Below are 23,881 nucleotides of genomic sequence, written 5' to 3'. Positions count from 1 at the left end.
TCAAGGGCGTTTATGTCCCTTTCAGCTTATGAAAAATTAAAATTTTGTTGGCATAGAATGAAAAATGAGGGTATAGAAGCAGTTTTAGTCTCATCAATAAACTGTATATTTTTAAAAAATAAAATAAATAAATAAAAAATAATAATAAATTTTTGGAAGTGAACCGGGGATATAACAGGGGATTATTGCTTCTTTACCCCCACGTCATTTAAAAAAAAATCCGTCATTTTATTCTCCTTCTTTCTCGTACTCTTATCTATCTCTGTCTTATCAGAGTTTCTTCGCTGGGACGGACGAACTTGACGACGGCACCGACGCTCGTTGGACTCACCGGATCATATCATCTTCTCCACTGGAAGATTTCTGGTTTTGAATCTTTATGTAATCGGGCTCTCATTTTTATATAATCTTGTGCTCATATGGCTTCCGCATCTGCTAGTCTTTGCAATCCCTCAGCTTCCACCGACTCCATGCCTTTGGATACCTGAATAGTTGAACTTATCGATTCCACTGCTTCTTCTGATGTACGATTATGGAGGCATTTATGGAGGATTAGTATTTGTGTATGCCAGGTTTCAAGATTTTCTTTTAGCTCCTAGGGTTCTTCAACTTTATTGAAATTTCTTTATTGCTATTTGGATTGGAAAGGGGAATTAGGGTTCAGGTTTTCGGTTGGGGATTGGTGGAGGTGAAGATCGAGGATTGTACGTGGTTTTGGGGTTAGTTGTGTTGGATTCTTGACGTGGAGCTTAGGCGGTGTGGGTTTTGGGGATAATGTGTATACTGTGCGTGATTCAGAAGTGGTCTCGCCGGGTTGCTACGATGCTTCCTTGGTTAGTTATTCCGCTGATAGGACTGTGGGCGCTCTCTCAGCTTTTGCCGCCTGCATTTAGATTTGAGATTACATCACCCAGGCTTGCTTGTGTTTTTGTGCTTTTGGTTACCCTCTTTTGGTATGAGATTTTAATGCCTCAACTGTCAGCGTGGCGTGTGCGCAGAAACGCACGGCTTAGGGAGCGAAAGAGATTTGAAGCAATTGAGTTGCAGAAGCTAAAGAAAACGGCGACTAAACGGTGTCGAAACTGCTTGACTCCATACAAGGATCAAAATCCTGCTGGTGGTCGGTTCATGTGCTCCTGCTGTGGTCATATTTCTAAAAGACCAGTTCTAGACTTGCCTATACCACCGGGGTTCTCAAATTCTGGGATTATTAAGGAGCTTGTTGGAAAGAGTGGGAAATTGTTGAACCAGAGGGTATGGCCGGATAATGGGTGGATGTCTGGTCAAGATTGGTTGGAGAGTGGCAGTTGGGTTGGGAAGTCTGTTGCAGGCAATTCTGGTTATTGGAGGAGGAACGGGGGTGGTCTTTGCGGAGGAGATGAACATTGTTTGGCAGAAAAGTCTTATTCAGGTATTGTGATTTTCTGCTGTAGGCTTTTTACGTCTTTTTTCTTGAGCATTAGATGGCTTTCGAGAAAAATGTTTAGGATAAGTTCATCAGGAGACGACAATTTATCTGATTCTGAGCATAGGGGGCTATTGGCTAAGATGGGTGAGAACGGGGGTAGCTTCCCGGAGAGTCGAGTTGAAAAAGCCCGCAGAAAAGCTGAAGAGAAAAGACAGGCTAGATTAGAGAGAGAATTATTAGAGGAGGAAGAGAGGAAACAAAGGGAGGAGGTTGCTAGATTGGTGGAGGAACGGAGGAAGTTGAGGGACGAGATAAAGGGTGTTGAAAAGGATCGTGATAGAACATCACAACTTTACCGAGAGAAGGATGGGAAAAAGGAGGCTGAAAAGAAACGGCAGGAGAGGAGAAAAGAGAAGGACAGGAATTCAAGTAAGAGTAATTCGGATGTGGAAGAGTTGGAGAAGAAAATTGGTAAAGAAAGCGAATGTAAGCGAGATTTGAATAAAAAGAGTGATATTGATCGTCGTGAGAGTCAGAAACTTGGGCCAGAGAGTGCTAAAGGCCACGGCATTATGTGTCATACTGTAAAGAATGTATCTGGAAATAATTTTGGTCGAGGCTATGCTGGTTCTAGGTATCTTGATCGTATGCGGGGTACCTTTTTGTCTTCTTCTAAAGCATTTGGTGGTGGTAGTTTGTTTGGAAAGGTTTATAATGCCCCGGCTTCTGTTGCTAAAGACAAGCCTAACGGTTCTGTCGACCATGTAAATACGCCTGTTTCTACAAGAGATACGCCATCTGAGCGTGTGATTGGGAAATCTGCTTTGAATGGAGATGATAAGAACATCAACCATCCAGTAAGTTATATTGCTGTCTCCTTGCCCCAACCCAACATGTGCGTGTGCACACACAGAAACACTGTTTACCATATCGCATAAATGAATGACTTATGACTCTTTAAATGCATACAGTTCTTCAAGAATGTTTAATACGAAGCTTACTGATGTTTTTTGGTTTAAATTCTGTACTTTTTGAATTGTCATTATGGACTTTATGCTTCTATATTAAACAGAAGGCTTTCCATTTTTCCTCCTAAGCTTTTTCTACACGGCGGAGTTGGGAAAATATTCAACATCTGGATGCCATAGTTTTTCTTCTTTTTTATTGATATATCGAAATGAAGAGTGACAACGTGAAGTTCTCATGCTCACTGCAGGTATTCACCGAATCACGAGCGGCTGTAGCACCTAAAAAATCTTGGCAACAGTTATTTACCCGTTCGCCATCTGTTCCTTCAGCCACTAGTGCCAATGTTATAAGTAGGCCAGTAGTGAAGGCCTCGCCAGACATTAGCAATCCACAACTTTCGGGTCAAGTTATAGGCCCACAGTTACCTGGGCAAGTTTCTGGATCGAAGTTATCTGGGCAATCATCATCGACACAATCATATGATAATCCTATTAATTTTGGTCTGCCTTCACCGTTTACCGTTCCTACATATCCTAAGGGTCCTATAAGTAGTAGTTTAGGTTTTTCACCTGTAATTGAACCTCAATTTCCTCATGTTGCTGAAGGGTCCCATGAATGCATGCCTGAAGAACCAGAGCTTTTTGAAGATCCTTGTTACATACCTGATGTAGTGTCCTTGTTGGGTCCAGTATCCGAGTCGCTTGATGATTTTCGGATGGATGTAGGAACTGGCTTTGTATCAGAAATCGGAATGGAAAGACCACGGACTCTAAAGACCGCTTCTTCTGAAATTAACAAACCATCTCCAATTGAGTCGCCTTTATCACGGGAAAAGCATAATTGTTCTAATCATTTCCCGAGCACCCCCGTAGCCTTCGATCTGATAAGTCCTTGCAAGGATGCTATGAATGGAAATGATAAGGGAACATGGCAGATGTGGAATAGTTCACCCTTTGGTCAGGACGGTTTAGGCTTAGTAGGTGGCTCAGCGAGCTGGATTCTTCCTGCTGAATCTAATAGACTAAATAAGGAAGAATTTTTCCAGCCCCCTCAGAAAACTGTGCCACCAGCATTCATTAAAGAAGATCATGTTTTGCCTGGCACACTTTCTTCTCAGAATGTGTTTCTTGATAATGGCCAAAGTGTTGGGACGTTTAACCCGGTTATGGGCTGTGATCACGATCCGTGGTTAAAGAATCCTTTCTATCTGCCATTGTCTAGAAGTGAAAACAACTTCCCTGTTATGCCTCAGGATGAATCTGTTCCAAATGAAATGATATATGGTAGCCCCAGCATCAGATCTTCCACTGGTCATCCATTCGATCTGCCTGCAACTAGCTGTTGGCCAAAGTAAGTCCTTCGATTTATGTCGTCTGAATTATAATTTTGTTACTCTTTTGTGATTGGTTGTCTTAATTGTATAATTTACACACGGCCTATAAAATATTTGTGCTGGGCTTGCATATAAACATGCCTTCATTTTAATTTCACCATAATTTGTTTTACCTTGTTGATCTGAACAGCTTAGAATCTAAAAGTAATATCAACTAAGAGAGCTTGAAAAGTTCTGTATGATTGCTTTTTTAATATTAATCACTGGCGTTTTAAGTTCGTGCTTGCATTTCAACATATTCTTCCTTTAGGAATGTTCTCGTTGTGGAGATATGTGATTTAATTAAGGATAAATCCTACTGGTTTCTTTTCATGTAAATCATATAATTCTCGAATTTATTCTAGGGAGTAGTACTAAAACGGAAAATGTAGTAAACAATTTCTCGTGTCTGTCGAGATTTGATTGGTGGTAATAGTGCAAAAATCATCAAATGGTGATGGGTGCAAAAGAAAAAAAAAAACCATATGAGCTCGTTGTATGAGTGATGGTTCTTGTGGATACGTAGCTCTATGATTTTAGTTCGTTTGTTTGTTTTTGTTCAACAACATAGAGAGGAGGGTTCAAACTAACCGTTGAGAAATTCTAGGTTTAAGACATGTTTTAACTTGTTAAACTATGCTCAAGTTAGACAAATATGAATTTAGATTGACGAATATGAATTTAGCTTGACGAATATTCCTAAGAATGATTCTACACAATAGGGAAAAGGACAATTTTCTTAATCTTGTTTACTGATGGTGAAGTATCTTGTGGCAGTGAATGGGATGCACAAGGCGCAGCAGGGATTGGTGCTGGAAAGCCATCTGTTGTGAAGCCGCCGCCTGTTGGGGGTCTATTTCCGGCACCAGATGTACAGTCACTGTGGTCTTTTGATATGAAAACGGACACTAACACTATAAAAAAAGGGACTTCTTAAAAAAAAAAAAAAAAAAAAAAAACACGACTCCTGTTCTCCACAGGCAAATAGTCTGTTTGTTGAGATAGGGAGAGTTTAGAAGAATACTGGAAATCCAATGTCTGTCATGGTCGTCGTCGTCATCCTCTCCTCTTGTTAGGGAGATCGATGTTTACTTAGAGTAGCACGGATAGGAGTACTCGTAACATGCTTTTGTTTGTGCATCAGGTAACTACTGCTAGGGGTCATCATCCATATATATTCATCAACATATTTTAAAGTTTCTATAACACTAGCTAGAGAGGAGGAGCCCCCATCCCCCCTTTTTGAGGAAGAAAAAAATTTGTTCATTGGAGCTATATTCCGTTGCTTTCTTCATGCCTTCACTAATTACTGGATGCCATCTCAAAGATTTGTGTAATATATCTCATTTGGTCATCGAATCGATGGCTCGACCTCTGTTATATATACGCTCGCTTTTCTTTTCTGAGCATGGAACCTACCATCTGAATCCAAAAACTCCTCACCTGTATACTTTTTGTTTTTAATGTAGTTTTCAGTTGCTTTGTAGATGGGATTTTATCATTCATTTCCCCTTATGAAGCTTTTGATTCCTGTGCTCTGATACTATTTGATTACCTTTCAATGTACCCTCTGTCGAATTTCAAATACAAAAGTTGATTGATTGGAAGACGAATAAATTCGACTCGGTGGCTTTTGGCCACTCGAAAATTCTGGTTAATTCAACGGTATGATTGATTAACTTATCATCAGATTAATAAGATTGAGTCTGAAAATTTGTTTGGAGTGTTTGTTGTGTGTAGGCGTCTGTAGATGCATCTTCAGATTCGACTTTAGCTAAGATTGATCTTTCTCTAGTGGTGGCTGGTGCTTCTGATTCGATATCTTCAAGAATTTAGTTAAACAGGTGCACTTATTGAAGGAAAGCCTTCCGACCCGGAAGAGGACTATTCCATTGGTTCGGATTGGGAAAGGGCGGACATTGATCCTCTCGTTTAACCCTCGAAAGAGCAATTGCCGGGGATAACGGGACAAAAACTCTCTTTTTCATCTCTTACCAACAAACATCACCGTAGTCTTTCATAAAACAAAATAATTTGGAGAAACGAACCCTACAATAATCAATCCTAAATGCATAAATAATCCTAAGCAGAAATTGAAGGTTCACACAAGTGGAGTCGGTAAAAGAATCAGTCTTAAATATACACTTATTCACATCATCAACTGCTACTCAACATCATTTGAGGATAGGGGTGGGCTTCTTCCTCTTTTGATTATCGTTCTGCTTTCCCAAGAACGGCAACCGACCAGCCATTCCCGATTTCTTCCGCTTCCTGCTCGATTGATTCCGATCACTTCCCCGCCATTCGACCTTCACACAGTTCGACATATCCCGACTCTGTTTGCCGAGCATCTGTGCCAACGACACCTTCCCCTTCAAGAATCCTTTCTCCGCCACCGTCCCCGACGGCATCAACTCTTCCTGCAGAAACAGCTTCCTGCTCAGTATCTGTCCTATTGAAGGAGGGGCGGCGGCTTCATGTCCAACCAGCTTTTGTCTACGATACTCCATGTTCTTACCGTACTCCCACCCCCATTTCTCCGCCGCTTCTTCCCTCTTCGCAGCCTCCATGCTGTTCAAAACCTCTTCCAGTGCAAATTTCGTGCTCTTGATTTCCTCCGTCGCTTCTTTCACCTGTTTCAAGATTTTCCCTTTTGATTCAGCCGTTCTTATCTTAGCCGTTCTTCTTTCAATCTTCGATACTGTTCTCAAAATCTCAGCCTTCGCTGTTTCCCCCATTTTCCTAAACTCCTCAGCTTCAGAATTCAAAATCTGCAGCTCCTTCAGAATTTCATTACCATCTTCTTCATCCATGTTGGAATCCTTCGAAGCTTGCAGCCTCTGCCTCGTTTGACTCAATCTCTCCTCAACGGATGACATTTTCAAAGAATTCTGCTTCAATCTCTCCCGGATTCTCTCTAATTTCTTGTTGAATATCTCCATTGAAGCTCGAATTTTGTAGATCCCTTTTGAGGTTCTGCTAAGATCCCTCTCTGCCTGCTTGAAATCTTCCACAAATTTGACGCTTTTACCCTCCTTCGGATACCCAATGTTTTCCTTATCTTCTTCAGATATCTCCTTCCGGATCTCCATTTTCAAATCCTCAACAAATGTTCTTGTCGATTCCAGTTCTTCTAGAAGATCCAGAGTTTCCTTCTTCTTCAAAATCAGATCATTTTCCAGCTGAGTTGCCTGCTCCTCCAGCTTTTCAATGGTGATCTCTTCCACTTCATGTTGCTGATCCAAAAAAATTTAAAAATTAAAAAAAAAAAANAAATTTAAAAAAAAAAAAAAAAAAAAAAAAAAAAAAAAGGATCAGGAGTTAAGGTTTGTGTGTATTTACCCAATACTCACCTCGTTTTCGAAGGGCTTATTAGAAGGTTTCCAGTAGCCAACTCCACCAAAACGACAGACAGCTTCCTTAACCGATTCGAAAGGAGCCGACATGTCGATTTCAGCTCTCACATCAGATTTTGCCCCATAAACTACTTGCGATTCATCCATGGAGCTTTCCGCAGCTAAAACGACAGCGTCAAGTAGTTGAAACTCGACAAGAAAGGTTGTTGGCTATGTGGTTCGACGTTTTCCGGTAGTTTGTGGAGTAAAAAAATTACCAAGACTTGAAGCTTCCCAGAAAACTGCAGGGTTTTAAGGAGGAGAAAGAAGTTTAAAGTAAAAAGAATTGAATGTTTGAAGCCTGTGGGGCCCACGTCTTCAACGGCAACATATATGCCAACGGCTTTCAAACACTTTCTTTTTCCCCCCTTCCTGTTGACCGTTTGAAGCATTTTACATCGTACAAGAAGCTTATAAAAAAATCATTCCTTATAATTTAATTTTTTTTTTTTTATAAAATTACAAATTTGAGAGAAATTATACTTTACACCTTAAATTCAAATACTATACTCGATCACAATCGCACCTTTGCGATAACGAAACAGTGATTATACGACACTTATTCTAACAAAACGAACAACTCAGTCGTGAAAAATTCAAACATCAAGAATAATGTTAGTGTATATTCAGACTTCGAGTCACATTACGAAAAATGATTTAGAAAATGTGAGTAAGAAAAATACATTTGAAAATAATTTGAATAATTGAAGAAAGCAGGGTTATATGACTACAAGCAATACAAATTTAACCTCTACCTTTTAGGAAATTATACTTTACCTTAAATTAATTAACTTTAAAAAAAAAATTAAATAGCCTTGAAAGTTGAATTAGTATACTCTATAAAAAGCCCTAGTGAAACAGGCCGGCCCATTAAAGTAACAAAACTTTACGTAGGCCCACATTCACATCTCAGCAAACTAAGTGCTTCCCATCGTGGGCCACATACAAGCTTCGGCCCATTATTGTAAAAGCTTTACTTAGGTCTACATTCACATCTAAGCAAACTTGGATCAAAATTTAGGAAAAATAAAAGGAAATTTAAAATTTAAAAACAAAAAGTAAAAAGAAAAAGGAATCTCGTGTGGATTAAATGGTATATAAACTCAAAAAAAAAAAAAAAAAAAAAAAAAAAAAAAAACCCAACAATTTTGTCTCTTTATAATAAAAAAAAAAAAAATCCGAGAGAAAATGAACAAATGAAACTCTCCAATTCAAGAATTATTGGTGGTATCTCTAAGTATCAAATTCTTCCTCCTCCGCTTGATGAAGTAATAGCCAAGGCCTCCACAAACAGCGACAATAACCAACCCATCAACCACGCCCACCACCGCAAGAACCCATTTCTTCAACCCCGACTTCCGCCGCTCCAACGCCGTCCCTTTTGGAACCTTAACCATATAGCTGAACCCCATCCCCTTCTCAATCTCCTTAACCCCCATCACCAATCTATACAAATAGCACTCCTCTCCGCCGCCAACGCCGCCATCGCCACCGCCGGAATAATGCAAAGCCGCCGCACATTTACAATCCTCCAAACACCAATTCCCACATTCCCGTTTACTTAAATTCACTCTATTAGGAGCATCACGTAAAATACTACTTATTCCCTCTAATTCAACCATCTCCCCTTCAATTCCCCCACAAAATTTCCCACTAATTTCGTCGCTACACTTCGAACTATCCCCCTCATTCTCCACTTGAAATGTAATGCAAGAACAGGAATTAGAAAACGTACAAATCCCGTATGGTTTACAAGCAAGAGGAAGATCACAAGTGGTTTTTAATGCTCGATTTGAAGCTTCGAAAATACCCTTTTGTGGGGAGTAATAATAAAGCCCAAGATTACCACTTTTGTTCCCTAACGCTACAAATCTCAATGGCTGAGCCGTTCCTGATGGGATTGCTGCAATTTTCATGGCTTGATCGTTGAAGATATCCAAGCCGTCGGTATTGAGCGTTATGAATGAGAGGTTCATGTTCTTGGGAGGCTTGAATTCCCAATAAGAATATTTGGATTTGGCTGAGTTGAGAAACAGAGCAAGTTTTTGAGCTTGGATTTCGAATGAGTAAAAAGAGGTTGAATTTGGTGGGAAGGATGTTAAATGGGTGGCGACGTTTAAACTCTGCCCTAAAAGAAGAACGTCCGTTGGGAAATTGAAGCTTTGCCATTTAACGCCGTCCAATGCATCCACCAACGCCAAATTTCCACTCCTCAAAATTCTCAGTTTCTGCATCGATTGAACAAACAGAGTCATATTCAAATTCAACAACGGTTTGATTACAAAACGACATCGTTTTAATGTTCTATGTACCTCCACACCTTGTCCGGCAGTCCCCGTCCGCCACCCGACATGACCGGTTGGTCCTTTGAGTCTCAAGTCGCCGTCGTCAGTGAGCTCAAGGACGCATTTCTCCGCCGTGAAAAACCGGGAGAAGTGACCGGAGCTCCAAACCTTAACTTCTCCGAGAAAAACCTGCAACGAACATGAAAAGTTACCCTGCGTAGCTTCGACTGTTAAAGCTGCTCGGAAATTGGGCGGCGGTAAATGCTCCGTTTCAATTAAAAATGCCCTTCCGATAAACCCTTCGCCGTACTCCGCCGGCACTGCCAGAGTAACATCGTGACCAGGAACGATATCGGTTCTGCAAATCGTACGATCCAGATTCAACAAAAGAAGAACAAAACAAATCTGAGCCGCAGAAGCTACCTTCATAGAGGAAATTACAGGAAAAAAAATAAAAAAATTTCTGGGAAATGGGTATTTCGAAGAAGAATCATTAGAATTTTCCGGGAAAATTTGAGTGAAAGAAAGGAAAAGAAAAGAGAAACATGAAGATGGTGGCGTGGGGAAGGGCGACAGGATTCCACATCCCACTCCAAAAAAGGGTCAGAGCTTTCATTTGGGCTGCTATTGTAATGTTGAAATGTTAGTGGATTCATTAATTGCACCAAACTATTATTAATTATTTTTTATCCATAATTGTTAAAGTAAATTCCAGCCGTAATTAAAGCCATCTTTCCCTACAGCCTGTCCATGTGACACATCTTTTTTTTTTAATTTATTTTTTATTTCATTTTTTTGGAGTTAAATTTGCATCATAATCTATAACCTATGCTTTTAATTTGATAATATTTGTATTTATTCAAACTTCTACAATTCTATTCATGGTTTCTAGAAATTTTAGGTAAAGAATGAAATGGAAAACCTAATTTTGCACTGTATACTAAATTAAATTGTTTTTAGCGAATATATTATAATATATTCTTGACAAATAAATTAATAGTTTATAAAAAATGTTTATTACACTTTTCTATTAAAAAGGCAATCGAGAAAATATATATATTTTTCTTTTCATTTTTTATATGTTATTTATTCGGACTTACTCGTTGAGTTAACTTCGAACCAAATTAAATTTTTAATTTTAAAAAATTCAACCCAACCCAACCCAAATCGAAATAAAAATGTAATCCAACTAAACTCTTATAGTTTGAGTTGATTGATTCACTAGGTTAGATGAACGTCGTTAGTTGTAGTTAAACTGAGTATTTAGAAATGTTCATTTAACGCACAAAGCCGAGCCTTGTGAAGATTGGCTACGAAATGGGACATAAAGGGAGGGGAGGAATTTTTTCTCTTTAGCTAAATGGGATCGTCTGTTTTTTTATAAATAAATATATAATAATAAATAATTTTTTTATATATATTTTAGTTGTGGTATATAAGGTTTTGAGACTATATTCAATAATTTTTAGGTAGAAGACTATTCTATAATATTAAATTTTATTTAAAAAAATTATATCGTAAAAGCGTTTTTAATAAAAATTATATAGTAAAATAGAAATTATGTATTAAAAAAATATATTCAGAGCCAATGTCATACAACACAAGCATTATTCTTCCTTTTCATAGTATAATATGAATGTCATGCATGCCTAAAGGTATTTAATAATGTAGACTCCCACTTATAAGACAATATATTATTTATTGTTTAAAAATAAATTTAAATACATAGATATTCATTGACGATATTTTAAAATAAATATAAATTTGCAAATATTTTTATATTTATCAATTATAATGTGAAGTTGAAGGCCAAGGAAATTGGTTCCCAACGCAAAAGGAGGGAGAAAAGAGAGTGGGAGTGGGTTAAGAAAGGGATCCACGTGGGACCAAACCATAAAATAAGAGCCCGGAGTTTGCTGACTCGACAGCGACTTTCTTCGTAGTGGGCTGCCTCTTTCCTTCACTCCCATAATTTGATGCTATAGTTGTCTGCCACGTTTCGGGTCCACGTGTGACTCACTCTTTGATGACTTGATTCTCACGTTTCTCTGACGTCTGATCTTCCACGTCAGCTCCCTAATTGGGCTGATTCTGGGCTTCAACTATCAACACCGACAGTCTGGGCTCAAATCTAGCCTGCTCTGCTTATTTTGGGCTGGCCCAATTTTTAATAAATGGGCCAATGAGTCTTAATTTGGGCCCAAAATATTCACTTCTTGTTTATTCCAATAAGAGACTTTGTCTCCACTTCTAACCATTTAATAATATATGAATCCAAAGAACATATAATAAAAAAATGAATTTGAGTTGAGAGTGATGTTGATTGGGAATCCGACAGTGAGTTGTTCTATAATTGCATTCATAATGATCTCTTACTTCACCTGCTGCGTCGTTTAATTAAAAGTGGGGTCTTTCAATTAAAATGATTATTTAAAAAATTATAATAAATAAGATAACTAACAAATTTAGTCCTTAAACGTTTAAACTCGAGTTCAAAAGATTTTTAATTTTTTTAAAAAAAATTGTTAAGAATCACGATTCTCCACAATAATATGATATTGTTCATTCTCATGTCTTTGATTTGAGCTTCCCCAATAAGCCTCATAGCAATTGAGATAGTATTCCTCACTTATAAACTCACAATCTAAGGTAGGATTCACTCTCAATAATTCTCAACAATCCTCCCTTTTAACAAAGTACATTACAAGTCTTCCCTTAATCGAGAATCGACTCATTTCTTCGGAGCCCTCGAACCCTGCTTCCATTATATTACATTACATTAAATTAAATTAAATTAAATTAGAACAAGAACACAAAAAGTTAACAAATAAAATAAAGAAAAGAAAAAGGACAGAAAAAAGAGAGTCGGAAAGGCTAGCTTTCATCTGCCCATGATTTCAACCACATTCATTCTCTCTCTTTCTTCATATTTCAAAATTATTTCAATCTCCAAATTATATTATTCGAAAATTTTAAAGAAATTGACAATGTTGGATGAATTATATTGGCGATGACAGCCAATGATATGAGTTGATGTATATTATAATACAAAAATAAAAGTAAATCTATATTGATTTAATTTTAAAATACACAATATTATATCACTTTAAAAATATTTTAAAATATATTATCTTGTTATCATAAGCATAGCCATGTTAATCGAGTCTTTGGTGATCTCTCTTAATTAGGAAGGATCGTATGTGGATTTCTACTCTTTCATTAAGAAAAACTAAAAAATTAAGCTTAATTAATGTATTGGTATTATATTATATTTAGAGATGTTCATTTAACACGTGGGAACTCATCTAGAATGGAGCAAATATTCTCTGTTTAAACGGAGAATGGGGGAGCGAGTGAGAAGAGATTTCTCTCCGTTAGATAAATGGGTCGGGAAGGGAGATGATATCCTTCGTCCCCACCCAATTCTCTGACCTACCTTAGTTCAAAAGATACTCTTCTATGTTTTATCTGTTTGATTTGTGTTTTAGTATTTTTAATGGTGGTTAAACTAATTTATTTAGACCTAATTAAGGTTTAATTATGGAAATTTATAATAAAAAATAAAATAAAATTATAATTTCACTTTTGGATATAGTAAATTAAGTGATGATTTCCAACTCAGACAAGATGGAGTATTATTTATTCATTTTTTAATTTTTTTTAAAAACACAGTTTGGCGTGGAGTATTTGCCTTTGCTTTCATTTTATAATAAGGTTTGATAATTTCCGAACTTATCTTCCCTTAAAATTAGCAACTTAATCCCAGTTTTTGCTTAATCCAAAACAAACAAAGGATTAACACAACCTCTTTCCATTAATAAATTATAACGTCCAAATTAAAAGATTTAAAAATGGCTCATGGACAGATTTCTAAGAGTGAAAACTGTCCTTACAAATTAACATTAACCTGAATTGTTTTAAGATGCTTTGCCTATTTTCATTTACAAGAAAATGGGAACAGCCACAAATGGCCATTTAATTAAAAAAAAAATTAAGAAAATTCCATTTAATTAACAAAAATTTAAGGAAGTGCCATTAAATTAAAAAAAAGGAAAAAAAAGAAGGCGCTGTCCTGATTCGAAGTAATCCAACACAGAAAGTTGAATGAACTTGGGGCATTGAGTAGGGCAGATGCATAGCCACAAATCCTAAAGGCCTAAAATTACCTCGAAATATATTTTTAAAAAAAGGTAATTATGGGCATTAACTCACCAATCATAGCCCGCCACGTCATCCTTTGTTTTAATCTTCCCCTCTCAGCCTCCATCTTCCTATAAAGGTATAAACCTTCCTTCTCCCCTCTTCTTCATTCTATGTCCTCTCTTTCCATTTCATAACCAAAAAAATAATAATAAATAATGCTGAGAATTACCGGCAACCGGATAGTGTCTGAAAGATTGTCGTCAATTAACCGGTGGCGACGGTGGTACTCTGTACAGGTTGCCCGGAAGGACATCGCCGCCGATCACAATGAAGCGGGTTTTATTCCCAAATTACCGGCTTTTGATTACACTCCGCCACCGTACGAGGGACCGTCCGGCGAGGAGATTTTAGCCAAACGGAAGGAATTCCTCAGCCCTTCAATGTTCTTCTTTTATAAAAAACCTGTGAGTTTCTCTCATTGGATTCCCATGTTTTAATTTCTCCATTTTTTTGGGATTATTATTTAATTATTATTATTATTATTTTGGGCAGCTAAATATTGTAAATGGAAAGATGCAATATTTATTCGACGAAAATGGGCGGAGATATTTAGACGCGTTCGGCGGAATCGCGACGGTGAGCTGCGGTCACTGCCACCCAAAAGTGGTGGAAGCCATTGTCAATCAAACAAGAAAGCTTCAACATTCAACTATTCTCTATCTCAATAACACCGTCGCTGATTTCGCCGAGGCTCTAGCCGCCAAATTGCCCGGCGACCTGAAAGTGGTGTTTTTTACGAATTCCGGCACAGAAGCGAACGAGCTGGCGTTGTTGATGGCGAAGCTGTACACCGGCAACCATGACGTCATTTCTTTAAGAAACGGATATCATGGCAACGCCGCCGGAACCATGGGCGCCACCGCTCAGAGCGTTTGGAAATTCAACGTCATTCAGGTCCCTTTCTACACCCTTTTAAATCCAAAACTAAAAATTTATAAATTTGTTAATAAATAAATAAATAAAATAAATAAATATATATATATCTATATAGAGTGGAGTTCATCATGCTGTGAATCCAGACCCATATAGAGGAATATTCGGATCCGACGGTGGGATGTATGCCAGAGATGTAGAAGAAATCATTGAATATGGAACCTCCGGCAACGTTGCTGCCTTTATATCCGAAGCTATACAAGTAATAATTTTTATTTCTATTATTATTATTTTTTTTTATATAAATGGGTCCAAATTATTTTAATTTTTAACAGGGAGTGGGAGGAATTGTTGAATTGGCGCCTGGTTACTTGCCGGCGGCATACAAAATGGTTAAAAACGCCGGCGGGCTCTGTATTGCCGATGAGGTTCAAGCTGGCTTTGGCCGCACAGGCAGCCACTTCTGGGGGTTTGAAGCTCAAGGTGTTGTTCCTGACATCGTCACCATGGCAAAAGTTAGTACTAACCTTTTGAATGTTCATTTAATTGGTAGGGTCCGAGACTCCCTCACAAAGTTGAGAGGTAGAAATAGGAGATTCTCTCTTTAGTTAAATGGGTTGACGGATTATATTTCCATCCTCGCCTTCGACTAAATACCCGCTCACAAATTTTTCCAATTTTTTTTTATTGAAATAGGAGATAAAACCGGTGAGATCCCACGTCGATACGAAATTGAGAGAATTAACAAAACATTACTTGTAAGCTGTGAAAACCTCTCCCTAATAAACGCATCTTAAAACCGTGAGCCAAATGTCGATGTGTACAAAACGGACAATATCTATGAACGCTCACCCTCAATGGGGTGAAATGTGAGATAGAGGTGAACCATCCTTGATTGGAAAGAGAAATGAAGCATTTCTTATAAGTGTGTGTAGAAACCTTTCCCTAGTAGACGTATTCTAAAACTACGACGGTAGCCAAAGCGGACAATATCTGCTACCGGTGGACTTTTGGGCTATTACAAATGGTAGATATCAGACTGTGTGCTAACGAGGATGCTGGCTTCCAAGAGAGGTGAATTGTGAGATCACACATATGTTGTATAAGAGAACAAAACATTCCTTATAAGAATGTGGAAACCTGGACACAGTAAAAGCATTTTAAAACTGATGGCGATATGTAACAAAGCAAAGCGAACAATATCTGTGTGAGACTAACGACAATACAATGGATCAAAACACAACACAAATAACTTTTCCTTCTAATTTGAAGGTTCCTTCCTCAAAGCTTAGCTTATTAAGAATAATAATAATAATTGTCACGGTTGGCTTAGGGAATTGGCAGTGGAATCCCACTGGGAGCAGTGGTAACGACTCCAAGAATCGCGGAAGTATTGACTCAACGCAGTTATTTCAACACCTTCGGAGGAAACCCAGTCTGCAGCGCAGCAGGCCGCGCCGTTTTGGACGTAATCGCCGAAGAAAATCTTCAACAAAACGCACTCACCGTCGGCACATATCTCAAGAACAGCCTCACAGCTCTCCAACATAAATACCAACGTAAATTAAAATCTTTCCCACATAATAATAATAATATTATTATTATTAAGAGCTTCATTTTCTGTGGCGCAGTGATTGGAAATGTAAGGGGAAGAGGGCTAATGCTTGGTGTCGAACTCGTGACCGATCGTGAGCTGAAAACCCCAGCAAAGCTCGAGACTCTTCATATAATGGATCAAATGAAAGGTAATTTCTTTCAATTTCAAACCTTTTTATAAAATTAGTATTTTATTTTTTTTTAATGAAATTAAAAGTGCTTTTAATCGTAGATTTGGGAGTGCTGATTGGGAAAGGTGGGTGTCGTGGAAATGTGTTTAGAATCACTCCACCTCTTTGCTTCACTAAAGAAGATGCAGGTAAAACTAGTAAAATTGTAAATTAATTAACCGCAGTGAAAATTTGGAGAACTTACTGTTTTTTTTTTCTCCAGATTTTCTTGTGGGTGCAATGGATTACACGATGTCCAAGATCTGAGGAGAATTAAATTACTGAAGAAAATTCACAGTGAAGATGTAAAATTACAGAGAAGAAGTAAAATTACAGGAAGTGAAACCCGAAGCGTTGGAGAACTGAAGCGATCATGGAGAAGAGATCGAGTAATAAAGGGGAGAATTCGTGAGAAATTTGTAAGCTTTTTCTGAGAAAAACGTTTGAAAATGTGGGGATTACAGCGTCGGTGTTCATTATGAAGAAGAACATCTTGGGGCTATTCTGTTGTTTTGTTCTTCTTGAAATGAAAGAAACTCCGAATTTATGCTTAAAAAACGTCATTTATGACTCACCTTACTCATAGCGTTGAGAATGTGGAGACTTTGATGAGCATGGGTCCATTGGTGAACTCGTGTCCAAAATATGAGGACATTATGAATCCATTTAAAGTTGAATTTGAACTTCAATTTTTAGAATAATAATAAATGTTTTTTTTACTTATTCTATATATTTTAAGAATGATAATGGATATCTTATCCAATTCATTTTTAGGATGATAATAGATGTATGAGTAGATCTACTCGTAATGGAAGGTTAAAAATAAATGATAATAATTAATGAATTGATAAAGCTTCCCGAGTAAAAAGATCATCAAAGAGAGAAAACTGAGAAACTATTTAAGAGCGTATTTAATTCTTTTCATTAAACCTATGCGTTAAGTTAAATTCATCAAATTTAAATGCTTCTCGCAATAATGTCTAGACCGTAATTTCAAAAAGTATTATCAATAACTCAGTCTTTTCACCTTTGGAAGCTCGGGAATTTCTTTGATCTACTAATTTCTTATGAACTTAGAGAAGAAACTAAAATGTTTTATATTTTTTGGCGACATTTTTCTTCCTCAAAATTATCATCAATTCGCTGGGTTGGGAAATTTAGCTGCAAGTAAAACTACTTAAACCGTAGGGACTAAATTAGTGTTTGATAAAAACATCGAGCCACTAAGAACTTAAACATAGCCAAACATTAATTACGTGTTTGAAAATAATTGAACGGGTACAATAATTATTAAACAGTGAGACAAAGATGTCACCAAGTCTCGAATGCTTCAACCAAAGATTGCCCTCCTGTTGAGTTTCTACACCGTTTTACACCTTCCATGCAACGGTTCAGTCTGCCGGAAAAGCATGACAAAGTAGACAGTTTTATGAACAGAACAAAAATATACAAGTCATATTTTGCTTCAACTCCATATAATCAATATGATCAGGTGAAAACCATGTTCTGCCAATCTGTTTTAGATATAACACAAAGATGAAGAAGATACTTTTATATTAACACGGAGAAATCTTCAGATAATGACCTGGTTATTTCACTTTCTTCCACCCACCATACTTTGACCAGAATTTCCGGCTAAGCTAGAAGAAGTGCTACTGCTAGTCACCTTCAATCTTGGATCTGAATTGCCAAAAACATTTAGATCCTCGAAAAGTCTGTATGATGGAATGAACGACGGTGTTGAGTTCCGGGGACCACCAGCCCTTGAGTCTCCTCCACGCACAGTTATCTCATTGTTTCCTCTATAAGGGAATGAGTTGAGTTGCTGCACCGGTCCAGCAGGCGATGAAGACGTAGATAATGCAGGTTCCATCCCACGAGGATTACCCATATTTGGAGCAGAGACATTACCCTGGTGGTTGGCATTGAAAGAACCTGCCCAAGGCGGGGGAGGGTAGCACGAGGAATATTGAGCATACTGTGGATTAAATTGCGGGTGGGGGTGTGGCTGTGGCTGAGGCTGAGGCTGAAATTGTTGTTGCGGGTGGGGCTGGGGCTGGGGCTGGGGCTGAGATTGAAATTGTTGCTGCGAATGTGGTTGAGGCTGAAACTGTTGTTGTGGGTGTGGCTGTCCCTGAGGTTGAAATTGTTGTTGGGGCTGTGGCTGTGGGTGTGGGTGTGGTTGACGTTGAAACTGTTGTTGGGGTTGTGGCTGAGGCTGACGTTGAAACTGTTGTTGGGGTTGTGGCTGAGGCTGAGGTCGAAATTGTTGTTGGGGCTGTGGCTGTGGCTGAAATTGTTGTTGCAGTGGTAATTGTGGTTGGGTTTGTGATTGTAACTGAACTTGAGGTCCAGGTTGAGCCCATGGCACGACGTAGCTGTTGAAAGGTGTCTGGCCTTGGCTCAAAGAATGATGATGATGATACCCCTGCGCACTTGACGACGCAGGCACCTGATGTGCATTTTGGCTCGACGCAGGTGGAGTGAGAGGAGTATGAGGAGAGGCCGATGCTGACGATAAAGTGATACTCAAGAGATCAATCATATCTTGCTCTTTTGAAGTCTTAACGGGTGCAGGAGGATCTGGCAGAGCTAATGCAGTGCAAGTGTTCGAGGGTGCTGGCGTAGATGAAGTAACCGTGTTGCCTGTGGTCACCAATGCCAAGTTGTCAACAGTTCCAGTGGAAGCGCTTTGACTAGGTACAGGCGGTGATTTAGAGTGCCTGCATTAGAAAGGTTCGCCATTTACAGTTGAACACAAATAACCAAAAAGGAAAACAGACGAGACTGAAACGATCAAATATATATCCATTAGCCTATGTTATCTCAACAGAATCATCCGAAAATCTAGAGATCATCTGGGCATGATAGCTCAATTATATTATCCCTAACGATGATGAATGAATATGAAAACCTGGCAACCAATCATGACTAACCTTCGAGCCAGTTGTACAAACTCATCCTCCTCTTCGTCCTCCTCCTCTATCGGCCTCCTTGCTAAAGAAGGAGTTGATGATGAATTATTCACATTTGGTGGAGGACTAGAATCTCTTAAGCTTGAACCTCTTACTACTTCACTCGCTTTCTGTGTGGCAGCAGACGACTCCGGCTGCTGCAGGCTCAGATTTCTTGATTGAGTTGGCAACACAGAACCAGAAGAACCAGAAGCAAGTGCATCATGTTTAGCAAGTACAGTTTGCAAGGAGTCATTTAACTCCAGACCTCGACCGAGAAGTTCCTCATCCCTACATAATTGCAAAAAAAAAAAAAAAAAAAAAAAAAAAAAAAAAAAAAAAAAAAAAAAGAAAAAGAAAGAAAGATATCAATCATCATACAAAAACTAAAAAACGGAATTCAGGACCTTCTATAGAACACACCCAGTTGCTATAGGACAATTTATAACCCCATGAAATTTAGCAGTTTAGAATTCATCCAAAACCAATATCTACAGCACGTACTTTCCAGAATTTAGAAAGTGACAGGTTTCCTAATTCAATCTGACACTCAATAAGTATCAACCTATTGAGTTCGTGCGAGAAAGAAAGAATGAAAGCAAACAAGAAAATAGATGGATACAAACAGAAGTCCACAGTAATTATAAAGGAGCGAACCCGGTTGTTGTCAACATCTGCATCAACTTCTTTTGATTAGAACGACAGCGACTGACAAGATCTACAATCACCTCATCTTTAATAGCCTACAAGCAGAGATGGGATGGGTAAGGGATTTTTTCCATAAGCAGAGCATAAAAATGCTGAAAATATCATTGAACATACAAGAGAGTCTTCAGGAGTCACAGCTTGCAGCATATCATTCAGGAGCTCCATAATGTTAAGCATGGCATCCAAGCTCGACAAACTTAGGCCTTCAATCTCTGTTGCCATTGTCTCATCAAGCCTCCTTGACGAGTTACTAGGCATTCCAAAGCCAGCTTGTGTAATCCTTAGGGTTGGATTGGAAGCAGGTGGTGTAAAAATTGGAACAGCATTTAATGAACGTTTGGGAAATTCAATTCCAGAACGCTGTATCCACAAAATTTGAGATTAATAAACTCTAAAATAGTTTGAATTTCATGAAAATAAGAACATAAATTTTCAATTATGGATAGTATGACCATGAAATTTTTTACTATATAGTAAAAGTCAATTAACATGGCATGTTAAGAATGTCTGTTGCTAACAAGATTCCCAGATTGACCTATCTGTCAGCAAATCACATAAAGAGTATATAAACAGCTATTAATAGCAAAAGCATACCCTTAATTCATCATACGCCCAGAAATATTGAGGATGCTTTCCCCCAGGTCCACCAAATGCTTCCTGCCAATTATCTAACAGCGCTAAGATTTTGTCCCTCACATTCATGTCTGCCTGCATCATGGATAAAGTGCATGCAAAGGTTAAACTTGGACATAAATGATACATTTGGATAAAGAGCATACCCTAATTCATCATACACCCAAGAACAAAGTAACCTAAAGATTACACAGTTCAATATCAAAATACACTACATGCAGGTTTACACTAAGAAAAAACAAGATGGTCATTAGAGTTGAGTAACATTCATACGAGTGCTCGATAATTTCTTAGCACATTGACTATTCTGGATGAAGAGTTCATTACATATCCTCCCCAAATTGTTTCTTCCTGGTAACGAGCAAGAGAGATTATTGAGGCATGACTTAAGTAATGTTTCGATATGATCAAACAATCATACTAAGCCAAGCCAACCTTTCAATCCTTTAATCTCAATCAATTAACAGTATGTCAACTATAATATTTACTTAGAGAAAAAAGAATTGACAGCTAGGTGCATGCAGATGGCCACAAAATCAAACATTCACGCAAAGTACTCATATGAGTCCACTCAAAACAGAGTAAATAAGCAAGAGAGTGGGAGGGAGGGAGAGATTAGGGAGACTAAAAACCTAGAAGTGTTGAACATGAGCAAGCCAAATATACGATCTTAATCTTTTACCTTTTTCTTGACAATTTTGATCATCTCTCCAAGAATGTTTTTCTCAGCAATCTGAAAATGGATATAATCACCGCAATTCTTCACCATTGTCTCTATAAGCTACATTTCACAAGGACAGCAAAGCAATTGTTCAGACAATTTAGATATAAAACTTCCTATTGGATATACATCTAGGGTGAATAGATTCTAACAATTAACTCGATGGGCTATATTTGATGATCAATTCAAGGAGCCTTGCCCCCTCTCCCTCCCAAATAAAATAAAATAAAATACCGTTAGACACAGCAGCTGAATTCTAGGATTCCTGTGTTGCAACCTTTTTTTCACAGCTTTCATGACATCTTTCGCCTGCCTGAGGAACAGACCATCCACAAAGTTGGCTAAACATAAGTTCAAAATTTCAGCAAGTGAACAGGAGAAAGCTAAATAGTTGAAAATTAACAGTAAAAGAGAGATATAATCCCACACGGTTCTAGATAACGCCCTGAACACCATCTTTCCCTCTTCCCCACCAACCAACTAAATTTAATGACAAACACCAATTAAGAAATCGAATCCACAAACTATCAGCCTAACATTAACTTAATGTCAAACAGAACTTCTTCGACAAAAAAAAGTTGCTCCAAACATCAATTTCAGAAGGGGAAGCGAAGAAATGGCATCTACCCTCTCATATAACCCCGTCCCTTACCATACCGACCCCCAGAGAAATCAAGCAAACGCCGTTAAAATTAGAGACATCAGAGAAACAGAAATAAACAATAATAATAACAAGACGAGAACAATCCTAAAATACAATATTTCCAACAAACAACAACTGACAAAAGAAATACGGAAAAATCCATACGCATATATGTCCGTCCGCACGTTCAACATCGCATCAAAGAAAATTAACAACTAAGTAATTAAAGGAAGTTTGAGACATGAAAGATTATGATCGAAGCCTGAATTCAAGAGGCAGGAAAGTCAAACCGAAGATGAAATGGTTGGTTTACCAATGATTAGAATTGATGGAATCGCATATGTCGATGTTCATAGTCCAATCAGGACTGATTAGAAGGTCGCTGGTAGCCTTCTCGACTGCTACAGTTGCTGAAGAAGAAGAGGATATAGACATCCTTTACCTTCTGTTCCCCTCCGATTCTCTCTGATTGAAACACAAACCTACTACGTTTATCCGCAGAAATACAACAAAAATTTAGATAAACAACGGCAATTATGGAAGATTCAGAAGCATAATTTTCCAGGAAAATACACCGCCATCGTCCCTACGACCGAAAGAAATGGGAAAGTTCAGAATAACTTTTTAGGGATTTTCTTGTTTTCTTCTCATACCACACAGAATCGTCAAACTCTCCCTCCCTCTCTCACCTCTCTCTCTCCTCTCTCTCTCTCCTCTCTCTCTCCCTCTGCTTTCTTTTCTTCAAAAGAGAAAGAAAATGGAAAAAAACAAAAAAAGACCGTTTTTATTTATTTAAATTTATTTTTCTTTTCGGCATAATTTGCCCTTCCAGTTTAGAACGCCGGTCTCCTAGAGCTTCCATCCAGTAAGCACTCCATCAGATTCCAATCAATGCGCCCGCCACACGTCGCAATCATATTTCACTACAACTATCCAACGGTAAGCGTTCGTTCGTCAGCCTTTTTTCACTCCTTAATCATAGCCGTCCATGAGAAATCAGACGCATCTCAATTTTTAGCATTTTTTTGAATTAATATTCCATTTACTAGGGATTATGCATGGTCGTGAATGATTAGTATTAATAACAAATAATGACGTCATAAAAAATGGGGTGGGGAATAAAAGTCGTGGATGTATAATTATGCCTTTGGTATTGAGTGGGACCCACAATTAAGGATACTTGTTCCGCGTCTTCAGTTGATTGGCTTTTGTTTTTTTCTCCAACGGAAATGTCATGTATGTGCCACAAAATTTCCATTTTATTCGAAATTAGCCCAAGAAACTGAAATTATTGCAAATTTAACCCTCATTTTCAACTTATCATTTCATTTGGCCCTACTGAGTACTGGCTGAATTTCTTAATTATAAAAATTGAGTAATTGATTGCATTTATTTTTAATTGAAATATTATATGTTTGATATTTTAAATAACCATATTCTAATTTATTCATAATAAGTTAGTATTTTAAAATTTTTGTATAAACAATTGGGTGACAAATTATATTAGTTGGAACTTTGGGCATATATATATTTATTCACTTTAATATATACAATGGGATTAAACTTTATATTAATAATATATTTGGACCCCCCAAGAATTAATTTGCTCTATAACCTATGGTTTGATGGCTGACTTATTTTAATGGGCATGTTTGGCAGAATTGTGGTGTCTATAATTAAGGGTAATTTAATAATGAGAATAAGAAAGGAACAGAGATTGACAATAATTAAATACGTCACCGTCCAGTAAAAGAGTGGGTAACGGAGGTGGGAAATCATAGCTTTTTTGATTTGGAGGTGTACATCCACTCGTCGCTTTAATAAATTTAAAATTTATGTACAAATTTGGGTATATAAAGTATATATCTAAACTGCATGTGATTTAACGACCGAAAAAAGAGATCATCTTTAAGATTGATGGTGATATGTAATGGGTTAAAGCGGACAATAT

At 37.8% G+C, this 23,881-nt stretch overlaps 5 protein-coding genes across 6 annotated transcripts; 2 read left to right on the top strand and 3 right to left on the bottom strand.

The window, feature by feature from the left end:
* The first annotated feature begins 220 nt into the window (after positions 1-220).
* Positions 221-5,233, top strand: LOC111470068. Its single transcript, XM_023115542.1, has 3 exons — positions 221-2,265; positions 2,625-3,727; positions 4,527-5,233. The coding sequence occupies exons 1-3, from the start codon at positions 775-777 to the stop codon at positions 4,684-4,686; spliced, it is 2,754 nt and encodes a 917-aa protein (XP_022971310.1). The 5' UTR covers positions 221-774; the 3' UTR covers positions 4,687-5,233.
* Positions 5,234-5,710: 477 nt separating this feature from the next.
* On the bottom strand, positions 5,711-7,409 carry LOC111470069 (WEB family protein At3g51720-like). The gene is made up of 2 exons (XM_023115543.1): positions 7,103-7,409; positions 5,711-6,985 (listed from the first exon to the last, which is right to left on the bottom strand). The coding sequence occupies exons 1-2, from the start codon at positions 7,250-7,252 to the stop codon at positions 5,924-5,926; spliced, it is 1,212 nt and encodes a 403-aa protein (XP_022971311.1). The 5' UTR covers positions 7,253-7,409; the 3' UTR covers positions 5,711-5,923.
* An 856-nt stretch (positions 7,410-8,265) lies between these two features.
* LOC111470282 (PAN domain-containing protein At5g03700) lies at positions 8,266-10,058 on the bottom strand. Its single transcript, XM_023115839.1, has 2 exons — positions 9,457-10,058; positions 8,266-9,372 (listed from the first exon to the last, which is right to left on the bottom strand). The coding sequence occupies exons 1-2, from the start codon at positions 9,856-9,858 to the stop codon at positions 8,356-8,358; spliced, it is 1,419 nt and encodes a 472-aa protein (XP_022971607.1). The 5' UTR covers positions 9,859-10,058; the 3' UTR covers positions 8,266-8,355.
* Positions 10,059-13,747: 3,689 nt separating this feature from the next.
* LOC111470260 (alanine--glyoxylate aminotransferase 2 homolog 2, mitochondrial-like) lies at positions 13,748-16,850 on the top strand. Its single transcript, XM_023115819.1, has 8 exons — positions 13,748-14,036; positions 14,125-14,526; positions 14,624-14,767; positions 14,841-15,020; positions 15,839-16,064; positions 16,137-16,250; positions 16,334-16,420; positions 16,495-16,850. The coding sequence occupies exons 1-8, from the start codon at positions 13,788-13,790 to the stop codon at positions 16,536-16,538; spliced, it is 1,446 nt and encodes a 481-aa protein (XP_022971587.1). The 5' UTR covers positions 13,748-13,787; the 3' UTR covers positions 16,539-16,850.
* A 732-nt stretch (positions 16,851-17,582) lies between these two features.
* Positions 17,583-22,665, bottom strand: LOC111470124 (TOM1-like protein 6). 2 transcript variants are annotated; one of them, XM_023115618.1, is made up of 9 exons: positions 22,244-22,665; positions 21,522-21,600; positions 21,249-21,347; positions 20,528-20,641; positions 20,048-20,293; positions 19,883-19,968; positions 19,208-19,516; positions 18,484-18,994; positions 17,583-18,447 (listed from the first exon to the last, which is right to left on the bottom strand). In XM_023115618.1, the coding sequence occupies exons 1-9, from the start codon at positions 22,363-22,365 to the stop codon at positions 17,866-17,868; spliced, it is 2,148 nt and encodes a 715-aa protein (XP_022971386.1). In that variant the 5' UTR covers positions 22,366-22,665; the 3' UTR covers positions 17,583-17,865. The 2 variants fall into 2 exon arrangements, with proteins under 2 accessions (XP_022971386.1, XP_022971385.1); XM_023115617.1 differs by having other exon boundaries at positions 17,583-18,994.
* Between the last annotated feature and the right edge of the window lie 1,216 nt (positions 22,666-23,881).

Source organism: Cucurbita maxima, unplaced genomic scaffold (assembly GCF_002738345.1).
Source record: "Cucurbita maxima cultivar Rimu unplaced genomic scaffold, Cmax_1.0 Cma_Scf00043, whole genome shotgun sequence".
Lineage (NCBI taxonomy): Eukaryota > Viridiplantae > Streptophyta > Magnoliopsida > Cucurbitales > Cucurbitaceae > Cucurbita > Cucurbita maxima.
This window is presented reverse-complemented; position numbering and strand designations above follow the sequence as displayed.

What these genes read in the sequence shown, in the direction of transcription:
- LOC111470068 (XM_023115542.1), top strand. Translation starts at nt 775, where the DNA reads ATGTGTATACTGTGCGTGATTCAGAAGTGGTCTCGCCGGGTTGCTACG. An exon ending in ATAAGAACATCAACCATCCA is followed by an intron (nt 2,266 to 2,624) that starts GTAAGTTATATT and finishes TGCTCACTGCAG; the next exon opens with GTATTCACCGAATCACGAGC. An exon ending in GCAACTAGCTGTTGGCCAAA is followed by an intron (nt 3,728 to 4,526) that starts GTAAGTCCTTCG and finishes ATCTTGTGGCAG; the next exon opens with TGAATGGGATGCACAAGGCG.
- LOC111470069 (XM_023115543.1), bottom strand. Translation starts at nt 7,252, where the DNA reads ATGGATGAATCGCAAGTAGTTTATGGGGCAAAATCTGATGTGAGAGCT. An exon ending in ATAAGCCCTTCGAAAACGAG is followed by an intron (nt 6,986 to 7,102) that starts GTGAGTATTGGG and finishes TTTTTGGATCAG; the next exon opens with CAACATGAAGTGGAAGAGAT.
- LOC111470282 (XM_023115839.1), bottom strand. Translation starts at nt 9,858, where the DNA reads ATGAAGGTAGCTTCTGCGGCTCAGATTTGTTTTGTTCTTCTTTTGTTG. An exon ending in CTGCCGGACAAGGTGTGGAG is followed by an intron (nt 9,373 to 9,456) that starts GTACATAGAACA and finishes CAATCGATGCAG; the next exon opens with AAACTGAGAATTTTGAGGAG.
- LOC111470260 (XM_023115819.1), top strand. Translation starts at nt 13,788, where the DNA reads ATGCTGAGAATTACCGGCAACCGGATAGTGTCTGAAAGATTGTCGTCA. An exon ending in TCTCCAACATAAATACCAAC is followed by an intron (nt 16,065 to 16,136) that starts GTAAATTAAAAT and finishes TCTGTGGCGCAG; the next exon opens with TGATTGGAAATGTAAGGGGA. An exon ending in CTTCACTAAAGAAGATGCAG is followed by an intron (nt 16,421 to 16,494) that starts GTAAAACTAGTA and finishes TTTTTTCTCCAG; the next exon opens with ATTTTCTTGTGGGTGCAATG.
- LOC111470124 (XM_023115617.1), bottom strand. Translation starts at nt 22,365, where the DNA reads ATGTCTATATCCTCTTCTTCTTCAGCAACTGTAGCAGTCGAGAAGGCT. An exon ending in TTCAGCTGCTGTGTCTAACG is followed by an intron (nt 21,348 to 21,521) that starts GTATTTTATTTT and finishes TGTGAAATGTAG; the next exon opens with CTTATAGAGACAATGGTGAA. An exon ending in TGACTCCTGAAGACTCTCTT is followed by an intron (nt 19,969 to 20,047) that starts GTATGTTCAATG and finishes CTCTGCTTGTAG; the next exon opens with GCTATTAAAGATGAGGTGAT.